Here is a 20,776-nt window from a genome sequence, read left to right as displayed (position 1 = left end):
TTTGAGTACCAGGAAAAAATTTCTTCCTAATGTCTAACCTAAATCTACCCTCTTCCAGTTTTAATCCACTACCCCTCATCTTCTCATTACAAGCCCTTGTAAAAAGTCCCTCCCCAGCTTTCCTGTAGGTCCCTTCAGATAAACTGGAAGGCTGCTATGAGGTCTCCCCAGAGCCTTCTCTTCTCCAGGCTGAACAGCCCCAACTCACTCAGCCTATATTTGACAAAACTCTCAAAACTACCCTTGACCTTGTTCACTAGGAAATCCTACATACAAGAGCGTTTTATCTCTTTTGTTCTCACAGAATTGGGTTCTGCAGTTTCTCAAAACTACAGTTTCTCTGAAAAGAAAAATTATTTTAGAATTCTGTCCCAGCAAAACATAAATAATAGTGTTCTAGTCTAAGCTCCCACAGAGATGATGTATACACTCAAGCACTGTTAAAGACAGTTGTTCTGAGTATTTGTGTATTTTTACTACAGTTTTTAAATACATAACTGGATAAATGGAGTGGAAGGCTTCTGGTGAGTTCTGTGGTTTTTGAATGAAGTTTTGCATCAGTACTGACTGAGAGCTGTTTCATGCCATTTACCTTATTTTGTTAGACTTCTGTCATTTTAAAAAATAGTATTTCTGTGTTCTATGTATATCTGTAACTATGGAAACCATGAAGTGATTAAGAGTACAGTTGATGCTTCTTTGGCTCATCAAGACAGCCAAGTGTTCATATAGACAAAGCTTGTTGTTTTTAAGAAGGTTAGAAGAATATATAAAAATGATCTATGAAATAATGATTTCTTGTGTAGCTCCAGGGTCTGTGAAAAATTAAGGTGGATATTACAGAAAATGTGACTATCAATTAATGGCTACTGCATTATCAGAAAAATATTAAGATATTGAAGGAAATTCAGATGAGGTAAATGAAGATGAAAAAGAAACTGATCTGTGAGGAAAGAGTGAGACCAAAGCAGAGTTTTCTGAACCTGTAGCTGTTGTCGGGGCTTAGAATTCTCCCAACTGCTGAGGAAGCAAAAGCACTGAGGGTGAAACTGGGTAGTGTGGACAAGATGAATGAAGAGGGAGTGAGTGCAGCAGTATGGAAAATGGATTTAAATGCAGTAAGCTTAAATACAGTGTCTGTGGAGGAATCAAACCATTGGAATCACTGAGATTGAGAAAGAAGTGGTCTAGGCCTTGTCACGATGATCAGTAAATACATAAAGCCTGTATTGTCTGATGCTCCATAAACTTTTCTTGAGGGTTTGCTTTTTTTCCCAAAAATGAAATTCTCAAGCCCAGACAAATCAGTCCAAACAATGATTCCTGAGTATCTTTGATTTTTTTTTAAGCCCTCCTTTCTCTTGGTACAATTGTCTCTTCTGTCTGCCTCCAAATCTTAAGTTTGAAAATTTTGATCATTTTAGTTAGAAGTAGATGTAAAACCAGAGCTGCAGGGAAATTCAGGTACAAGGTTTCGCAGATCTGTCCAAGCTCTAGTCTTGCTTTAGCAGGTCACAGCTGTAACTGAGACAAGCATTACAATATTTGTGGTTTTAGTGTTGTGTATTAATTAATTTACTTGTGTAGTAGAATTAGAAAAAAAATTGCGAGGGGGAAATATTTCAAATGGAAATGTGCTGGTGTGAATCTTTATACAAAAAGACTTCTCCACTAGTGCCTTTGGTTTCTTCCTTGGACTCCAAAGGCATTCTTAGAGAAGTACATTTTGATGGTGGCTGGAACCTGGCGATGTACTCTTAGAGATATTGTTTCATATGATGACTTTATAGTTGCCTGAATGTATGTATCACTTCTGACACTGTTTGCTGCAGAATTATTCTAGAGAATGTTTCATTTTTGCAGAAGTTGTCTGGAGTGTTCTGGAAGATTGGCATCTGTAGCTGAGAGATTCTGGCAGAAGGGCATGTCAAGAAAATCAGTTGCTTTTTGTTTTATTTTTATCTTAAAAGGACTAGTAATGCTGTTGCTAGCAGCAGTGTCAAGAAAACTGGCATAAAAACCCTTTTGATGTTTACTCCTTGAATCATTGCTCCACTGCACCTTTTCCTCATTTTTCTATTGGGAATTTGTGGTCGTGGGTTTAGAAACTTAGGCCAGGAGTAAGATTATGATCAGTTTGAAATGTGTGTTCAGTTGCCTGAAAGTAGGCACCTGATGCCATTTTTTATGCCCTACAGTGCATAAGACACATACAAATGTCTGGAAAATGTGTTGTAGTAACTCCTGTGGCAGGCTTTAGCCCTCCTGAGTGGCATATGGCAGCCAGATGGGATATGCTGACTTACCGCTAATGTCACTGGCCTATCATTAGGCATAGGATATAATTTTATTTTGTTGTGTCTACCTGGGTTCTCTTTGGATGGGAACTTAAAGTACCTGCCATGCCTATAGGCATTTCAGTGTAGACAGAAAAAAACTTTTGGATCTTACTCATATGCTTATTTGTACACGTAGGATCTGATTTGGAAAGTTAACAGGTCAATTAACTGTGAAAGGCATCCAGGAAGAGTATGAAGTGAGCTCTCCAGTGCAAGTGGAAAATTCTGATAAGGTGGGCTTTTAAACATCTCTCCTGGATGCTCTCAGTCAAACATGTAAATGGCACCGCAGACCTTAAGGTGACATGGTTTTGTGAGCAGTGAGGTCTCACTCCCTATGAACAAGTCTTGCCATTGCATTGCTGTGTAGTTCTGTGATGCCAATAAAAGATTGCACTAATGAAATACTTGTAGAGATTTTATAGAACTGTCTGTATCATGAAAGGTTTAAAAATATAATCCCTTGAAAAATTCCATGTCTGTGCAAAATTTTATTGAATTTGTCCAGTGGGTTAAAATATTATTGGAGGGTGTGGGGAGAAAAAGGGGAAGAAATAAATGTCATGCATAAACCTCATTTTCTTGCAAAACTGGGATAAAAATATCAGGCTGTAAATCTAAGTAATGAAGAAAATCTGCTTTGCACAGAAATGGAAGAACAGGCAGTGCTAAAATGGCTTTATATCACAGTCAGAAATGGCTCAGCCCTGTATGTCTGATGAACATCAGCATGGGCAAAGCAGTGTTCTCCTTGCTTGGAGGGGAGAATGGAAAGAATTGTACTATTCTGTTTTAAAACAACAGAAGGCTGCTTGGCACACTCTTGGTCTTCTGCCCACCAGCACTTTCTCATCAATTTGTGGTGGTTTGGGAGTTGAGGTGCTTTGAGTCTTATCTCCAGGAGGCAGTTTGTATCCAACCACCTTCTTTGAAGTAGCTGAGATACAAGAGGAGATGCCAGTTATTTCATGTTATTTGGCATGCGTGCTCAAAAATATTTCTGTGCAAGTTTAATGTAGTAGTATGGGTGTCAAGTTGTAGTCTGACAAGCCACTGCCATAGGGAAAACACCCTCTTCCCCCCCATTTTTCCTGACATGTTTTCACCACTCATCATACCCCTCCATGAGAAAAACAGATGTGACAAAAATTGAAACCAATTAAAAAATACAGATAAGTTTCTACTATGCTTTTAAATTCAAGTGGTGCCTGGAAGGACCTGGCAATCTAGGGAGGGGATGCAAGGGAGCATGCAGAATGGTAAAGCTGGGAACAAAGAAGCAGAGGACAAGTGCTGGCCAGGAAGGAAGAAAAGCAAGAGAGGAGGGAGGTGAGGAGATGACCTTTCCTTTTGGTGACCAGGAGTCACTAGATAAACTCAGCAGTCTGTAAAATTTTGAAAAATATATTTAATGGAAGCTTGAATTTGTGAGGAAATTTTCGGTAGAAATGTGGTGTTGATTATTTACTTAGATTTTGAACTAATATAAGGGATTTGAGCAGATTTTCAGCTTTATTTATATTTTTATGGAGTGAAGCTGTCATGACACTTAAGCTAGGGTTTTATTACAGATTTAATTTTGATATAGTGAGAGAGAAATGCAATGCTGTGTACTAATTTCATGGTTTGTTGCGTGTTTTATGTTATCCCAAAACATTAGGAGATACATAGTCTAACTTAATTATCTGATTGAATAGTTTAGTAAGAGCAAATTGCTACCATTTCTTCCCTCTGACCTTCCAGAGATGAGTTGCAGGATGGTGGCAGAGCTCTGCTGAAGGTAGTGATGTCTCATGCAGAGAAGAGGGTCTGCCTGATTAGATCTGTCTGAAATAAATGGTGTCTTCCAAAAGGGCATAGAAGAAGATGGCTAACAAAAGCAATGAACTGCAACGATGTTATGTACACACCCTTCAGAAGGGAAGTAACTAAGATAGCATGAAGGTTCACTAAGGAATAGCTTGTGGGCTGTTACATTAGCACACTAGTTACCTGATTTGTTGTACAGAGATGAAGCAGGATGCATGGGAGTCAGTGTAACACAAGGTTTACCATTTCTAAAGATATGTAGTGTGAAGGAGCGTGTTTCTTATGGAGCCTCCTCAGAATCGAGGCTTGCTCTGACTGGGGAACTTGCTGTGACTTATGTAGCAGATGGGAGTGAAAGGTCTTAAGGTTGCTTGGAGAACCACCAACAAATATACTAAGGTGATTTTAATAGAGATTTATAAAAGCATGACTTAACAGAGTTCAGTGGCAGGGTTCAGTCTGTTACTTATTATGTGGAAGGAACTTGTAGGGTTTGGAATTGGACTGGAGTGATTTACATGGGGATTGGAGATGATTTATACAGAGATAGGGGAGACTGAGTCAGGATCAGGTGGAATAATTTATGCAGGGATCAGGGAAAGAGAAGAAAAGGAGGCCCTCCCATTGAGTCTCTAGGCTCAGTTGCTTTCTAAACTCCTTCTCAGAGAGCAATTATGTGCAGCTGGATCCAGACTTGGTCCCAGACTTGGTCAACAGCTCATGTGTATTAAAGGGGTAAGGAAAACCTCCTGTTGGGTCATGAGGTTCAGAGTGGACTCCCTTGCTTTCTGTACTCCTCCTATGAGAGGAATGTAGGTGAGGCTGGATCCACGCATAGTCCCAGACTTGGCCAACAGTTCATGACTGGAGGGTTTCAGTGTCGAGATTTCAGTGTAGTGCTTTAACAAGTAATGATGGGTCTGGTGGGGTTGCAGTAATCTGAGGTTGGTTGACACTATTACAAAAAATAATGAAATTAGGTTATATGATTTCCTGACAATATTTAATTAATAGCAATTATTAGTCAATAATGAACAATTTATTATAATCAAAAGCAGTGGTTTTGTCAAAGATTTAACAAAGGCTCTAAACTGAATTATATGCTTGCACACACACACAAATACAGAGATTAAGTTATGTTAAGATTTTAAATCTTAATCTTGTGCAGTCTTTGAACTGCACAAAAAAAAGTTACAGTGAAATACTCTTCTGACTGATCTCCATGAGATTGAGTTATAGTAAATTACCCACTTTACTTCAATCTTTTTTTTTTTACCACAAAATGAAAAGTAATTAACTACTTGCTCTCTGCCTTAAGACAGATGAACTTCCTTTATGAGGCACAGAGTAGCTGTCTGCTGTGATCCCACAGAACTCCAAAGGGCCTCATTCTAAGATCAGTATTTATAGGGTCACTTTGGTCAGTATTTTTCCATTGCAGCCATAGTCTGTGTCAGGTGATCTTTAGCAATTTTCAGAGTGGCCCTGTGATCCAAGCTGGAGGGGTCTCAGGTACTTAATGACAGGGTTCTGGGCATGGTTAGGGAGTACCTGATGGCCCCAATGACTGCATTTGCACTATGACAAGAAGGTACCCAGTTGTTTCAAATCATTGCCCCAGCAGGCAAGGTCAGAAAATGCCAGATTGTCTCAGCCCACTGCACTTGCAATTGAAACAAAAACAGTGTTGGACCCACTGCACTTGTGACTGAAGCAAGAAGAATGTTGGCTGGTGCTGACGTTGCAATGTGGCCCAGTGAGGAGGGTGGCTCTGCACCACCACTTCTTAGCCTGAGTTTTGCCTGGCATGTGTCAAACAAATTTGGTATAATTTTGTGCCCCCCCAATGTGACTTTAGCCTCCCAGTGCCTGTTTGGAAGTCCCCAAATTTAAATTTTAAAAAAGCCTTTTTCAACATTCCAAACAGTAGTCTTGAAATGTGTAATAATGAGGAAGTGGTCTTATTTTTATAAATGAAAATGCTCTTTTTATTTATGTGTATAGTTGTATGTATTGTTTATTATGGGCTCTTTCAAGTTGGAATTTCATGTTGTGTTAGTACAGGAATACTGTTCCTACTCATTGTGGATCACATTCAACAGTACCTGTAAGAGTAAGTTTGAGGAATATTTTTTCTGTGAATGAAATACCTCGTATTCCGTGTGAAGGGAAGCATGGGATCTTTCTAGCATGTTTTCACGCAGCCTGTAAAGTTTCCACATCAATCTCTGTAGGTACTACTGACCCACCTCTGCTGAGTCCTGTATGTGCCACTTTGTTTTTGTTACCTAGCAGTAAAGCCTTTGCTATGCTGTGAAAATGCACACTTGTCCAGAGCCGTGCGTATGAGCCCTTGGAATGAGGAGCACCCCTTCACTGCTTCTTTTTAATAGCTTCATGTGCGGATATGCATTGACCCTTGCAAGGATGCCATAAACCAGAAACAAACTCAACAACAAAAAACAGACTCTGGATGTCTTGAATGACCTACTGTAGCACTGCATCAGAGCTCACCATCCAGATCAGTGTAAACAGAAATTAATTTTGAAGTGACAGGCCAGAGTAAAATTGTCTAACACTCTTCATTTTACTGATGCATCGCGTGGAGGTCCAGAAGCCACATTAGAGAGCTATAATCCTTCATCAGAGCATTTGTTTGGTTGCCTAACATCTGTGGATTGTTAAGATAAGTTATTACACAGACCTGCTTTAGTTTAGATTAGTTTGGACCACATCCCAGTATATTCAATCAGGATATAATTCCTGCATGCTGCTAAACTGCTTGCTCCGCATTCTTCTTTAAAAATGTGACAGTTTTGTCACTGAAACTGTTCTGTCACCTCAAGTTTTGTTGTTGTTTGTTGTTTTGTTTGTTGGGTTTTTTTTCCTCTTAAAGAAAAGCTTTTATTATTTTTCCTTTTGGACCAAATATATCTCAAGGCAAACATAGCTTTTATTAAGTCCTGAAGAGATTCTGAATAAGGATGGTAGTGTAGCGTCTATGTGAGTATATTGCAGATCTCCTATGTGTGTCGTCTGTGGTGGCTGGTATGTATTATGTCCAAACTGCAGTGTTTAAAGGCACATGTAAGAAAATAGTTTTGTATTTACATGTCTAGTATATTTTATTTCTGTATTTTGTATTTTTCTGTGTCTGTGCATTAGCTATTCCTGTTTGTCTGGATCTCATAATACTTTGCATAAAATAAATTACAATATGAGAGATGTTTATGTGGATTAATGATAATTTCTTGAAATTTATTACATTATACATAATAGAAGTGATCAAATGCATTAAATTGTAAAATAAGTCTTATTTTTACACATTTAAATGTGCTTGCCTAGATACACATATATAATTAAGCTAGAATATTTAGATTTTACTTTAGTATTCCTTATAGTTTCTTTAAAAAGACTCTAGTTGACTTATTTTTTTATTAACACTTCTTTCAGCTTTCCCTGTAAGCTGGTAAAATACAGGCAACCACATAGTTTTCATTAGTGACATTGGTTTACAGCATTGACATAGATTTTATACACAGACATGTATCCATGCACAGTCTTGCTCTCTAAGGAGCAAAAATTGTGTCAGTGTCTATAAAGGCATTTTAAAAAGTCGGACTTTTTCCTTTTAGTGTTGCTGTTTTTTTAAATACATGTAATCATAATACCAAATAGACTAAAAATCTCTTCTGTTAGAACATTATCTGATAAACTTAATCTGTGGTTTATGAGGAATACCAGATGAAGGAAATAAGACATTTTGGGATCAAGGCATTTTTTTGTTAAAGGACTAACATTATTTTGTTGACGTTGCTGTTCCTATTATCCTGCTGAGGGTTCTCTGTTTTTATCATAGTACATGTTTGTGCCACTGTTGGAATAACTGTAACTTTTGGTTAAGTTTTTAATAAATTAAAATTGTAATATGTATTTTACTATCTTTCTTAAATAGAAGAAATATAAGAATCATCTTTTGATAAAGGCAAAAAGTTGGATGTCTTCTCAGTGTGATTTGTCAAACAGTGCAGGAATGGTACTGGCAGTTTTGTTGTAGGTTTCAAACCTAACCAGATACGTAGTCTAGGGTGCTTTAAGTAAATCTTAACTATGTTAAGTGTGTAAACTGCCTAAAATTTTCATTACGCCATGTAAGTCACGCAATTCCTCCCCAGGCCAAAGAATAAGAGAGCTTGGTACCTGAGCTTTGTCCCATTGCAATTTCTTCTATTTTCAGCGTTGCATCATTCCTGTGTTTGCACAAAACTATTTTAATGTCTTTTTCATTCCAACTTCTGTCTTACTTCTTACCCTCTTTAAAATGTTACCCATTCTTTTACTTATTTGCACTCTAACCTAAAATACTTTATTTACCTTTTTCTTTATTAGCTTCAGCTTTGTTTGCTCTCACATCTATTTTTAGTTCTGATAAAATTCCCCCTTCTTGTAAATTCTTCATATATTTTGCCATTTTTGTTGTTTTGCCTCAAAACTCCTTTTGTCTTTGCCTCAATTTTTTCTTAAATATTCATGCACTTTAGAGTCCTGATTAACCTTTTATTTTTCTCTGGTGATTTTTCTCCAACACATAAGACTGTCTTGTACTTTGTGTAGACTTGAAACATAGAATCTTGTTTTACTGTAGGCGCTCCTGTTTATCTGTGTATCTAAAATTAAAAAAAAAAAAAAATTTAAAAAAATCCTATTTACGTACACAGCTTAGTTGTGATTGCCAGGGACACATATTTAATTAATTTATTTATTATTTACAGCTTTAACTCAAAGTGATGGTAAATGATAATTTCTAAGTAGTACAAAATGTGGTACTTTTGCATTCTTTTCATTGGTGCATTTAGTTCTCTTTCAGTAGGTTTTCTAGGTCTTACATCTCTGGTAAGTAGTTGATGTGGATGTAACTAAAACCATGCACTGTAAATGCTGAGTTTATTTGCAGGATAATGTTGAGTTATGTACATAAGAAAAATGAATTAAAGTGAAATACTGTGTCCTTTTTCTGTGGCAGTGGATGTTGGGAGTTAGCTGGGCAGGACTCTGCCACCCAAGTACAAGCCCCATTTACAGTCTGGTAGGCTTGTCCTGACAACGATCCACAGCAATGAAAAAAACCCACCCCACCCCACCACTGCCTCAACACCAGCAACAAGCATCGCTTGTGTTGTTGGTGTTTATTCAGGAGAGAGCTGGGACCGGGCTCAGGGATGTATATCGACAGCACATTTTGGAGAAGCTTGCATAATAGCATGTGCCTGTAGGCTGCTTGGCTCTAGTCAGTGCAGTCAGTGCTTGGAGAAGCATGTTCTGGGTCCTGTCATGAGCACTTAGCGCACCAGTTTAGTGGAGAGCAAGGAGGTCCTACCTGCTCTGTGATAGTGAGCATGCATTTCAGGGTCTGAGAGGTAGCTGCACTGACTCTTCTTGTTGTCTTCAACTAGGTTATGTGGGTATGCAATTTATGTCGAAAGCAACAAGAAATCCTAACGAAATCCGGAGCGTGGTTTTTTGGAAGTGGGCCGCAGCCTTCACCCAGCCAGGACGGGACACTGAGTGATACGGCGACTGGGGGAAGCTCGGATGCACCGAGAGAAAAGAAAGCAAGACTTCAAGAGCGATCGAGATCACAGACTCCCTTAAGTACAGCAGCTGCCTCAACACAGGAAATTTCTTCTTCCAGTGTGCAGGCTGACCGTAGGAAAGGAGCAGAAGTATCGCAGCCAGCTATGGGCCCAGACCAAAAGCAAGTTTCATCAAGGTCTAGAAGTGAACCTCCAAGAGAAAGGTAATGCTTTCTTGTCTTGGTGGCACCTCAGAATTATAAATGCTAATTCAGTAACATTATACAAGGCTATCAGCTGGGCCTGTGTGTCAGCCATGTAAAAACCAAACAAGTTGATTTAGTGACTTGAGAAGGATAAAAGCTCACTAGCAAATACATTGTCTGATTTGGTCTGTGCAACAGAAATGAAGAAAAAAAAACAACCAACCAACTGAATTTTAACAATCTTTCGAGTGTACTTAAGTTCGTTTTGATGTACATTTTACATATAAAGTTGTAAGTTACTTCTAAATTTTCAATGTGAGAGGTGTTTTAAAGTTTTCAGACAAAGAAAAAGACTTCAACTTGATTAAATAACGTCCTAGAATTTAAAAAAACAAGTCTCCCTCAAAAAAAACCAAACCAACAACTAAGCAAAAAATCCACCCTGTGGAGTTTTGTGAGATATTCTTATGTGTTATTTTTGTATCAATGATTATATTATTTTTAATAATAAAGCAGGAACTATTAAAAGTGTTCATTTATACCTGCAAAGAAAACATCAATGAAGGACAGCAATACTACCATCTCGAATTCAGAGCAGTTTGTATGCAAGAATAAAGCCAACTGGAACCAAAATATTATAAGTGAGTAAATGAGTACATTCTTGAGCTCTGTTTGCTGTGATGAACGAGTTGAGGAGTAGCAAATCAAGAGAGGCTGATGTGACGAAGCACTTTCTGTTCTTTTGGCTGCTGCCTGGCAGATGGCAGAACAGTTGAAGAGGGAACCTGTGGCAACAAGACAAGAGTCTGACATAGAAGATTCTCCCTTGGCCAAAACAGTTGATGATTTTTTTTACAGCTATTGAATTGAAAATGGGTGATAAGCAGTGGTTAGTAACTTACAGTGTGGATGAGGTCTGTCTTGGTCTAACTGTACCAAAACTCAGGTTAGTGTTTCATAGATACGTGATTGAAATGAACACATTATGCATTCCCCTGATTCTGTTGACTTTTTAGCCCCAGCCCTAGGAAGGGCCACAGAGCAGCTGTCACTCAGCTAAAGGACAATTTTAGGGATGCAAATGCTTTTTATTTCTGATTGTCTGTCTAAAAATGAGCTGGTTGTATTAATTATTCAATAGTAATGTTTTCAACTTGTCACTGGGACGTTCAGATGAAGTCCAGAGGTTCTGAATGGGGAGCATCTTTGCTGAACTCAGGTCCTACTTCTTGCCAAAAATTCAGGAGGAGACAGGAGCTTAACTTGGGTCATATCCAACTTTACCTGTCCTGTCAGATACATCTGTGAAAATCTGTGATACATAATCTGAAGATATATGAGTTGTGGAAGGGGAGATTTAGTGCCACAAAACAAAGTCCTAGTGACTTTGTCGTGGTGCAGGTTCATCTAAAATACAGTGTACGGCTGTGTTCAGCCTTCTTCAAAATGAATAGATTAATATATGAGCTGGCAAACAAAAGAGCAATTTGGAATGAAGAGGGAAATAAAAATATATAATACAGGGAGTTTTTATGATTCTTTGGCTTGTTTATTCTTCCAAAACAAGATGAAAGAGGAGAGACCATAATTTTCAAGCAGCTTCATTATTGATTGTTTTGTACTTTGGCTCTACAGAGAAATAAATTACATTTTTCATCCTCTTTTATTAACAGAGAAAAGAATACCATTAATTTATTACAGGGAGTCAATTTACTTTTCTTTTTGTGCTTATGAAACAACCACTTTGTTTTAGAGTTTTAATAAAATAAAGCAAACTAGGTCAGATATTATTGTTTCTGGATATATTATCTTTTGTATTTCTTTATAGGCACATTAATTTTTTGCAGAGTGTCCCTGTGGGAGATACTCCTTTCAGTGGTATTCATATTTACACTGTCAGGGTACTGGAAGTGAATTGTGAATCTCCGGTTACTCTGTAACCCTTATGATTGCTGCAGAAAAAGGGAGAACACGCTCCAATACTCTCATTGTGCTGCAGTTACTACCAAAGCAACTTTCAGTCTTCCTACTTAACATTGGCAGATTATTTTTATCTGCATTTATCCATGTTAATATTCTTTGTGATTTCATTCATTAAGTGGAATACCCATAATTTATGTTTTTATGGACTCTGGAAGTTGTTTGTTATTAGAAACTGAAAGTACTACTGAAAGGATTAAGAGATTTAATTCATGTTAATGGATCCAGTACATTTCTGTATGTTTTGCCATAGCTTATCCTGGTTTATAATCTATTTACCATACATATTTTGCATCCAGTTCCTCAAATTATTGTACTCCTTTTCATTGTAGGAAGAAGACAATATTGGTTTCAGATCAGAATGGCAAAGGTGTAAAGAGTGAGCGGAAGCGTGTGCCAAAATCCTCACTTCAGAAAGAAGGACCAGCAGATGACAAGGAGCGTAAAGAACGGCATGAAGGTAGAAGGCTGGAGAAAGGCAAGTCACAGGACTATCCAGATTTGCCAGAGAAACTTGAGGAAGGCAAAGTACCTGATGATGAAAAACAAAGGAAGGAAGATGAATATCACACCCGTTACAGGAGTGACCCCAATCTGGCAAGATATCCTATAAAGCCACATCCTGAGGAACAGCAGATGCGCATGCATGCAAAAGTTTCTAAAGCACGGCATGAGAGAAGACACAGTGATGTAGCTTTGCCACACACAGAAATGGAGGAAGCGGAGGTACCTGAGAATAAATTAGGAAAACGCTCACAATTACAGGGAACTCAGGACAGAAAATCTCTTGTGGAAACTCAGAGGTCGTACTCTATAGACAGAACAGGTGATGTAAGAATTTCTGTTTCTAAACAATTAACTAATCATAGCCCACCAACTCCCAGGCATAGTCCAGTTCCTATAGAACACGTAGAATACAAGAACCACGATTCCTTTAAAAAACAGAGCCGCCTTGATCCTAGCTCTGCTATTCTCATGCGAAAAGCAAAGCGGGAGAAAATGGAGACCATGCTAAGGAATGATTCCCTTAGCTCTGACCAGTCGGAATCAGTGCGGCCATCCCCTCCAAAGCCTCATAGAGCAAAAAGAGGCGGAAAGAAAAGGCAGATGTCAGTTAGTAGCTCAGAGGAAGAAGGGGCATCAACACCAGAATATACTAGCTGTGAAGATGTGGAGATAGAAAGTGAAAGTGTCAGTGAAAAAGGTAAGGACCTTTATATATATTATGCACATGGCCATGGTTTGGGAAAAAAAAAATAAATCTGTATTTTTCTCTCTTTGCCTCTTTTTTAAACACATACCTTTGTTTTTCCACTTGCCTGTTGTTTTTTTTTCCAACTGAGAAGTGTATTGTACCTGTTTATATTTGGTTTCAGTGTTTCCTTTTGCGTTCTTAGATGAGGTGGCTACAGGTAGCATCAGCTCATGAATTTCTTATTCTCTTCACTCTTTCGCTTAGAACTGACAGAGTTTAAGGGTTCTAGTTTATTCTTTCAGTGGTATCTGTGCTCCTTTGGTCATTGCTTCATCGTTTTGTCTGTATGCAGAATAGTCATCTGGGAATGAACTGAATTTGAAAGTGAGTTCTGTACTAATAGAGCATCATAGTCTTACAGACACCTCAGCCTTCAGAGATGCAAAATTTTACTACATTTAATAAAATATCAAGGTTCTGCCAGAGATCATTTTTAACAAAGACAGGATATAGGGCAAAGGAGAGTGTTATATAGGAAAGGAATTACTATTGCCTAACTTTCTGTCTAGATTAGTTTGTTCCCAAGCTTAAAAGTAAGTGTAAAATTTTATTTTTCTGTTAACTGAAATCCAATTATTTCATTTTGTTTTCATCTATTTACAGTAACTGTTAGCAGTAAGGAGTAAGTGTAGCACACTGTGTGCTTTTAAACAAAACCTTTCTCCTGCCTGAAGAAGTTAATCAAATTTATGAATGGTGAACAGATAAAATAAGCATCATCAGAAAAGACTGTGGTAGAACCTGCTAGCTGTCTTATAACCCTGATTTGTTTTTTAAGTGACACTAGAGTGAGCTGAAGGCTTTTTGTGTCTTCGGAAGTAGCTTTTAGTGTTTTACTTGAATTATCTGTGTTCGTAACTTGAAAGTTTACTTCTGGTGTTCGTAACCCAAAATGCCAATGGCTTGTCTGCATTGCCTTTTAGTTCCTCAGATGTTTTCCTGATGTCTTTGATTCATGTATGCTAACCTGTCTGACTGTCTTTATCTTACGTTGTGGTCTCCTGACATCCCTTAATGCTCCAGGTACATGTATAAAGAGAGACAACATATCTCTCCTATTGAATTCAATAGCTTCTCGTTTTAACTTTCTAAACATGTATTTTTCCATTCAAAATATGAAAACTTGCTTTTCTGCTCCTTTTTAAAGAGAGATGATGATCATGCCTCCTAAATCTTAATCCAGATGCCACTTGAACATAAACAGGGTTGTCAAACACTGGAACATAGTACATAGAGGCATTGTACAGTCTCCATCCTTGGAGATGCTAAAAAACCAAATTGAGAATGCCCTAAGCAATCTGCTCTGACTGACCCTACTTTTGAGAAAGGACGTAAAACTGGGGACCTACAGAGGTCCCTTTCAGCCTCAGCTATTCTGTCTTTCTAAGAGAACACAATTCTTTCCCTTATTTTGTGGCCATGTTTTATGCTGACATTTGGATTTGTGTAATTTTCCATGACTTCCTCTGTTGGTAGTAGAAGCCTATAAAATAGCATTGCCTTTCTATCTTTGTTATTTGCTTTCATTTATATGCATCAATTTGAGGTTACTTATGAAGGAGAAAGGATTTCTCATACTCAAGGAGGGATATTGTGATAAAGTGGAAGTTCATTGATCTGAAAGTCATTCATACTGATATCGATAAATTGGTGCAGTTTGCTCTGTCGTTGGCCTTTGTAAGTAAAACCTTCAATGGTTGCTTTCAGCATTTGGCCAATTTCATGTTATATATTTAAACTACTAAGGGTGGGACTTTTTTCCTTCAGTGTTATGAATCCCAGAGCATCTCAAATGTCACCAAATGCTGATATTCTCAGTAATGCAATCAAGTTCTTGGTTGCTTCTGAGACAGATCTTTTGGCTCCCCCTTGAGACTGTGGAGGTCTTGGTCTCTATTGTATCACAGTGCTGCCTCACTGTAGTTGAATAAAAATTATAGATAGGAGTATGACATGACCACTGGGAGCTGCATAATTGGTTAACACTGCTGAGCATTTCTAGAGACCGTATCTCTCTGCTTGTCAGAAAGTTAGCACTGTGTTGTTAATATGTATATACACACAGGCATATATATGTGTATATATTAATATATATGGGGAGATATGCAATACATTAATTCAATAGCTGTGAGATTTAGCTGGTTTTGTTTTACATGTGAATACAAATAGAAAGCACAAGTTTATTTGGTAGTAAAGTATCAATGTTTTAAATTTAATTTTCATCGGTACTTGAAAAATTCTTGAGTATTTTATAAGAATAGATGGAAAAGCAGGACATTATATTAACCTAAGAAAAATTTCTAGAAATCCTTCAATATTTTAAAAGAAAAAATGTCACAGTAAAAGGGGGAAGTGTTAAAAAATAGATAAAAATAATTAAAAATGTCCCTATTGTACCTCAGGTCAGAATCCCATTCTTTGCAATTTAGCAGTATTATAGCAAACAGAATTTCACCCACATCAGTGCTTTGTTTATAATTCGGGAGAGACACTGTACAGTTCCCTAGTTGTAGGGCTTTAGTTTATAAGCCCAGGAGGGTCAGAAATCTATCCTGTCTTACCTAAATATCAACTCTGTCAAAAATCTGGTGCCAAAGCAATTGAAATCAATCTACAGGGATCATTAGTGTAAGTAGATTTTTTTTAACTTTGAACAACCTTACCAAGAAAAAACAAGATCTTAAAATTAATGTTCACATTTGGTGAGTGACAATAGAAAATAATCAGCAACTGAGTAATAAAGATGTACTCTTTTCAACTCTCTATTGAACAACTAAAAAGAAGTTTGCAATGGAAAAAACCTTACAGAGATGTTTAAAAGAAAATTTTGCCCCGCAGATATCTAAGGTATAGGTAAAGTAGATAAGACTGTATTGAAAATCAATAGCCAGAAATTACATATAAAGTAGATACTGTGCAATAATTACTCTTGACATTTGTGTTTCCTAGAAACACTGTTCAGGATTGCATTGCCCTGTCTTCTAAGCACAAAAATATATTTTAATAGTGATATTCTTAAATATAAGGTGAGCTAATTTAATAGACATCCCCTGCTATTTACTGTAACCATTTAATATGTATTTCTTCAAAATTATTAACAAAATAATTTACAGTCACTAGAGATATTTTCTTTCCATAAAATAAATGTCTTTTGCAATCCACTGGGATTCTGCCTCTTTGGCAGAGGACCTGATAATTTGGTTTGAGTTGTTCACATGCTGAGTAAGTCTAGAGAAAGAACTTCTTAGCAGTGTCCAAAAACGTAATCTCAAATTCCCTTAAAAAAACCCCAACCCTGCACCCTTTACAGGACACTATTACTGACTGCAGGTAGTTGTTTTCATCCTATTATTAATAGAGATTGTAGGACTTGTTCTGAAATCTGTAACAGTTGAACATGAGGTGGATTGAGTTTCTAGTGACAACAGTGTCCTGGCAAGGCAAAAGGAGTCCTCTTAGAAGGTGTAAATTGCATTCATACTTGCTTCAGAGACTTGCTAGAATAACATAAACCAGATTATTACAAATGAAATCCAGACCTCATTTCATAAGCTTCTGCCCACTGCCACCCAATGAAGAATGCAAATTAGATTCAGGGAAAATAAATAAATAAATAAATAAATAAATAAATAAATAAAAAGTTCAAAAAGAAAAATTGTGTAGAACCAGTAGATTTGTGTGCAAATGAGGTTGTACCTAACTTCTTTTATCCTACGACAGAGGAGAGATTCTCTAGATTTCTGTCATGAGGTCTTTGAACCTGGAAGATAAAATAATCTTGGAAATTGGCAAAATGTGAGGAGATACTGAAAGCTGCTCATATACCGTTATGTGAATAGATGTGCTAATGATTTTACATTTGCATACTCGTTCATACTTGCCTAAATGTGTATTTTTTTTCACACCATTTAGGCTTCAAAATCTGACTAATACATATTATCAGCAAAATGGTGAAAAGCAAAACTCAGTTTATATACTTGCTAATGGATTTTATTGGAAGTGAGGATAGAGTTGGTGCATTGTTTCAAAAACACCTTCTGAGAAAACATTAAATTTTCTTCTAGTGAAGTTGAGATTTTTTCATTCATAATGACTTTCCTATGATAACTGGGAGAGAGACCTAATTTAATTTCATTCTTATGGTATCACCTCTGGCTAGAAAGTGTTACTGGGCAAGGATCTTGCTGGGATCTTGGTGTATGCACGCACAGGTGTGAGGCAGGGGGGTAACCAGGAAGACATGACCTGGACGTCACAAGGAGAAAGAGACACTGTGGTTTGCTTAGGAATGTTTTGCCTCCAGGAGGAGGATCTGACCCCTTCCTCCATTCTTCTCTGGTGTTTTGAGTGCTGCTTTGGGTGCTTGTGCTTGAGAGTGCTCCCAGGAGAAGGAGAACATAATTGTAATTTAATCTGTTCCCCCGTGATTCCTTCCACATGCTGTAGCATTGCTGGCAAGGAAGGCATCTTGTGGGCTGAGAGAGAAACCACACACATGCAACAGGATGTATAAGTGGATTGGAAGAAAACATCAGGAAAAAGCTATAGAGGAGAGGAAGCTGGTTTAAGATGGTTTTGCTTAAGCTTTTTCACTGAGATATTTTAAATCTGGCGTGTAGGCAAGTCAAGTTGTACTGTAACATCTGCTAGCATATTTTAACATCTGTTTGCGTGCTAAGCTGGGCATGGAGTTTTAAAAAGAGCTGGATTTGTTTAAAAACGTGTCTGAGCTTTAACTTAGTGTAAAAATAAAATACCTTTGCTAGCAAGATTGTTAGTTCTTAGGCATTAGTTCCAATTTATACTCCAGTCCTTGTGAAATAATTTAGATCTACATCTGATTCAGATTTTAATGAAAATTTAAGATAAAATGGCTCTATTTTCAGAATTGTAGTCAGTGCTCACAGTATTTAATGCTATCATTATTCAGTGCTTTTGAGTAGCTGAAATTACTTACAGTGCTTGTGGAGTTGTAAATAACTGCTTGTTAAATTAATGTTAAGCTGTAAGAAATCTTTTGTGTATATGGAATTACGTAAAGTTCATACATGCATATGCAAATAAAATAAGCTGAGCATGAGTGGGAAAAACATCACACTGTTCCAAGAAATCCAGCACTTTGCTGATATATGTAACTACATAAATGAGGATGTTATGGAAGATACATGACTGAATTATCCTTTAAAATCCTGAGAAACTCTTTCTCTTGTTTACCTTAAGAAGGTTGTGAATGTGCTGGAAGGAGTTTGCAGAAGAGCAGTGAGGTTGACCGAGGACTTGTGAAACATGATGTGTAAAGAAAGGTGGGATGCATTGAGGTTAGATAGTCTAGAGAAGAAAGAAAGGGGAAAACGAAAAAAAGACTGGGAAGAAGGACTTAAAATGGGAAGAAAAAGTTGGAGTGGGAAAGAGAGTGAATGCTTCTCTCAGCCCCTGCAGGGTTAAGTTACTGCTTGGGAGGCTGAAGCTTGATGCCAGAAACTGTGTCGTCTCTGAGGACAGATAAGCAAAGTTATGGACAATTGTGATCATAATCTCTTACTCAGTTGAAACAGAAGATTCATGGAAATAAAAAACTGTTTCCTCGTAGCCTGCACTGAAACTGCTCTGTGTTAGAAGTACTGTTCTGTGGCAGGCTCTTGGCTGAGGTGGGGAAATCTGAGGCTAATTCTACAATACTTCTCACTGTAGCTTATCCTTTCTTGTCACACTTTAAGTAGTGATATTTGATATCGATTTCCAGTACAAATGTATGTAATGACAATCTGTTTTTTGAAAAGGAAAAAAAGAAATTAACATTTTGACTTATCAAGAGGCACAGAAGAAGTAGATGTCACCAAGCTGTTACATCTCGAGTTCTTTCTTACACCTCTGCAGTTGGCAAGGCATGAAGGCATTATGTGTCATTACTCTTTATGTGCTCTGTCTTCTGTGATGCTTGATTTTTCATATGTTCATTATTTTATTGTTTGTTTTTTGTCACTCACCTTTCTCCTGCACATCTAATTAATAAAATAGCAATGAATTTGTCCTAGTAGTGATTTATCCAGCAGTAAGTTGAGTGTTGTCATTACAAAAAAAAGGGGATACTAAAGCATGGAGGAATTAGGATCATATGTTCAAAGAGACTTAACATTAGACAGGCATGGTAGCTGTAATTTCAGGAGCTGTGGGGGGTTTTGAACCTGTAGAGAAACCCAGGACTTCTCTAGGTTTCTCTATGAAAGACCAATTCTCAAGAACATTGAGCCGTCAGTTTCTTTTCTATACAAAAACCACTGGAGGTAGCAGATGCAAGGAGTTGTAGAACGTGGAGCAATTTTAAGAGTTTAAGAGGGAGCTGAAAGCTTTTGAAAAACTTGCTCTAGTTTTTGGTGCTGAGTATTTTTCAAAATGCAGCTATGCAGTGAAATCGTTTCAGGTGACCTGAAGCATGGCATGGCATTACAGCCAGAGGATAGTTCTGTCCCAAGCTTTCTCCTACTATTGAGCATTTAGTAGATACGTATATTTTTTGTATACCATAAAAATTAATGTGAACTGCTACTCAAAATTTGCTATTATTCTTTTGATCTGAGAGCTTAGATAACTGTGAAGGATGAACCAAACTGTTTGGTAAAGCAGCATAACTGTGGATGGTCTGTGCAGCATTTTGAATGACACGGTTAGGTCTTGGGACTGAAATGCAAACCTTTTTTCCATCTGTATGGGGAAGCTTCCTCCCTTTGGGTGAAAAGTGAAAGCATGTGAAACAAAAAGGTAAATTAATTATTAGCTTATTATAGAATAGTACATGCACTTTTAAAATTTTTGAGTTGATTATAGAGTTAACTAGAAACAAACAAGCATCTGATTATGTGGTTTTCTGAAAAAGTTCATTCTGTTTCCTTTTCTTAGTTACAGGGATTCAGAGTATTCATTCTGATCATCCTAAATCATAGTGAGTCCAAATGTAGGAGTTGTACCATACAGTTTATTTCTTTCAGCAAAACTTTGAGTAGACAGACTGGCCTATTTGAGCTTTCTAAAATTAGTATGTTGATAAATAGCCTCTAGGAAGAACTTGATGGTGTCAGAAAGAAGGTTAATAATGATGAAATATCTGTCTTTTCTTTGACCACATATGCATGATTTCATCCTGTTCCAGTCCATTCTGAACGTCCCTGTGAAGATTTTTTTCCTATCTTTGCTCATGTGACTTTTCATTGCTCTAATGCTTTCTTCCTTCTTTCTCCTTCTGTACAATATGTGATCTTCATAATCAAGGACTCCCCACCTGCACTTTGTAATCACTGAAGTTGATTCTTGTCTCCATTTCACCCACGATACCAAACACAAGGGTTATGTTTTCAAATATGCATGTCTCCTATGGTCTCATTGGCTATATTTGCAATACTAGTAAATTAAACATCCTCTCTTGGACATCTTTGGCCAAGTAACAAAACACAGCACATTTTCATATGATGAAGCTCTTTGTTTCATCAAGAGAAAGGCTGCATGGAAGCTGTCTATGAGGATTTATTCTTGGCCTGTCTCCTGCCTAGAAATAAATGGGAGAGAGCTAACTGACCCAGGGCACAATTGTTCCAGGAACTACTCAATAGAGCAAGAAAA

General features: G+C 37.4%; 1 protein-coding gene across 48 annotated transcripts in view; it reads left to right on the top strand.

Moving 5' to 3' along the window:
• Positions 1–20,776, top strand: part of RIMS1 (regulating synaptic membrane exocytosis 1) — a 319,116-nt gene that overhangs the window by 141,527 nt on the left and 156,813 nt on the right. For 44 of the 48 annotated variants that reach the window (XM_051615426.1, XM_051615425.1, XM_051615461.1 and 41 more), the window contains 2 exons: positions 9,602–9,945; positions 12,240–13,111. The exons of 1 other annotated variant lie outside the window; for it this stretch is intronic. In XM_051615426.1, the coding sequence (XP_051471386.1) occupies positions 9,602–9,945; positions 12,240–13,111 (1,216 nt within the window). Of the gene's footprint in view, positions 1–6,207; positions 6,262–9,601; positions 9,946–12,239; positions 13,112–20,776 lie in introns of those variants that run through there. 3 more of the 48 variants (XM_051615460.1, XM_051615455.1, XM_051615441.1) reach the window with 3 other exon arrangements.

This window comes from Apus apus, chromosome 3, assembly GCF_020740795.1.
Source record: "Apus apus isolate bApuApu2 chromosome 3, bApuApu2.pri.cur, whole genome shotgun sequence".
Lineage (NCBI taxonomy): Eukaryota > Metazoa > Chordata > Aves > Apodiformes > Apodidae > Apus > Apus apus.
Note: the sequence above shows the minus strand (reverse complement) of the source record. Positions and strands in the feature narration are given on the sequence as shown.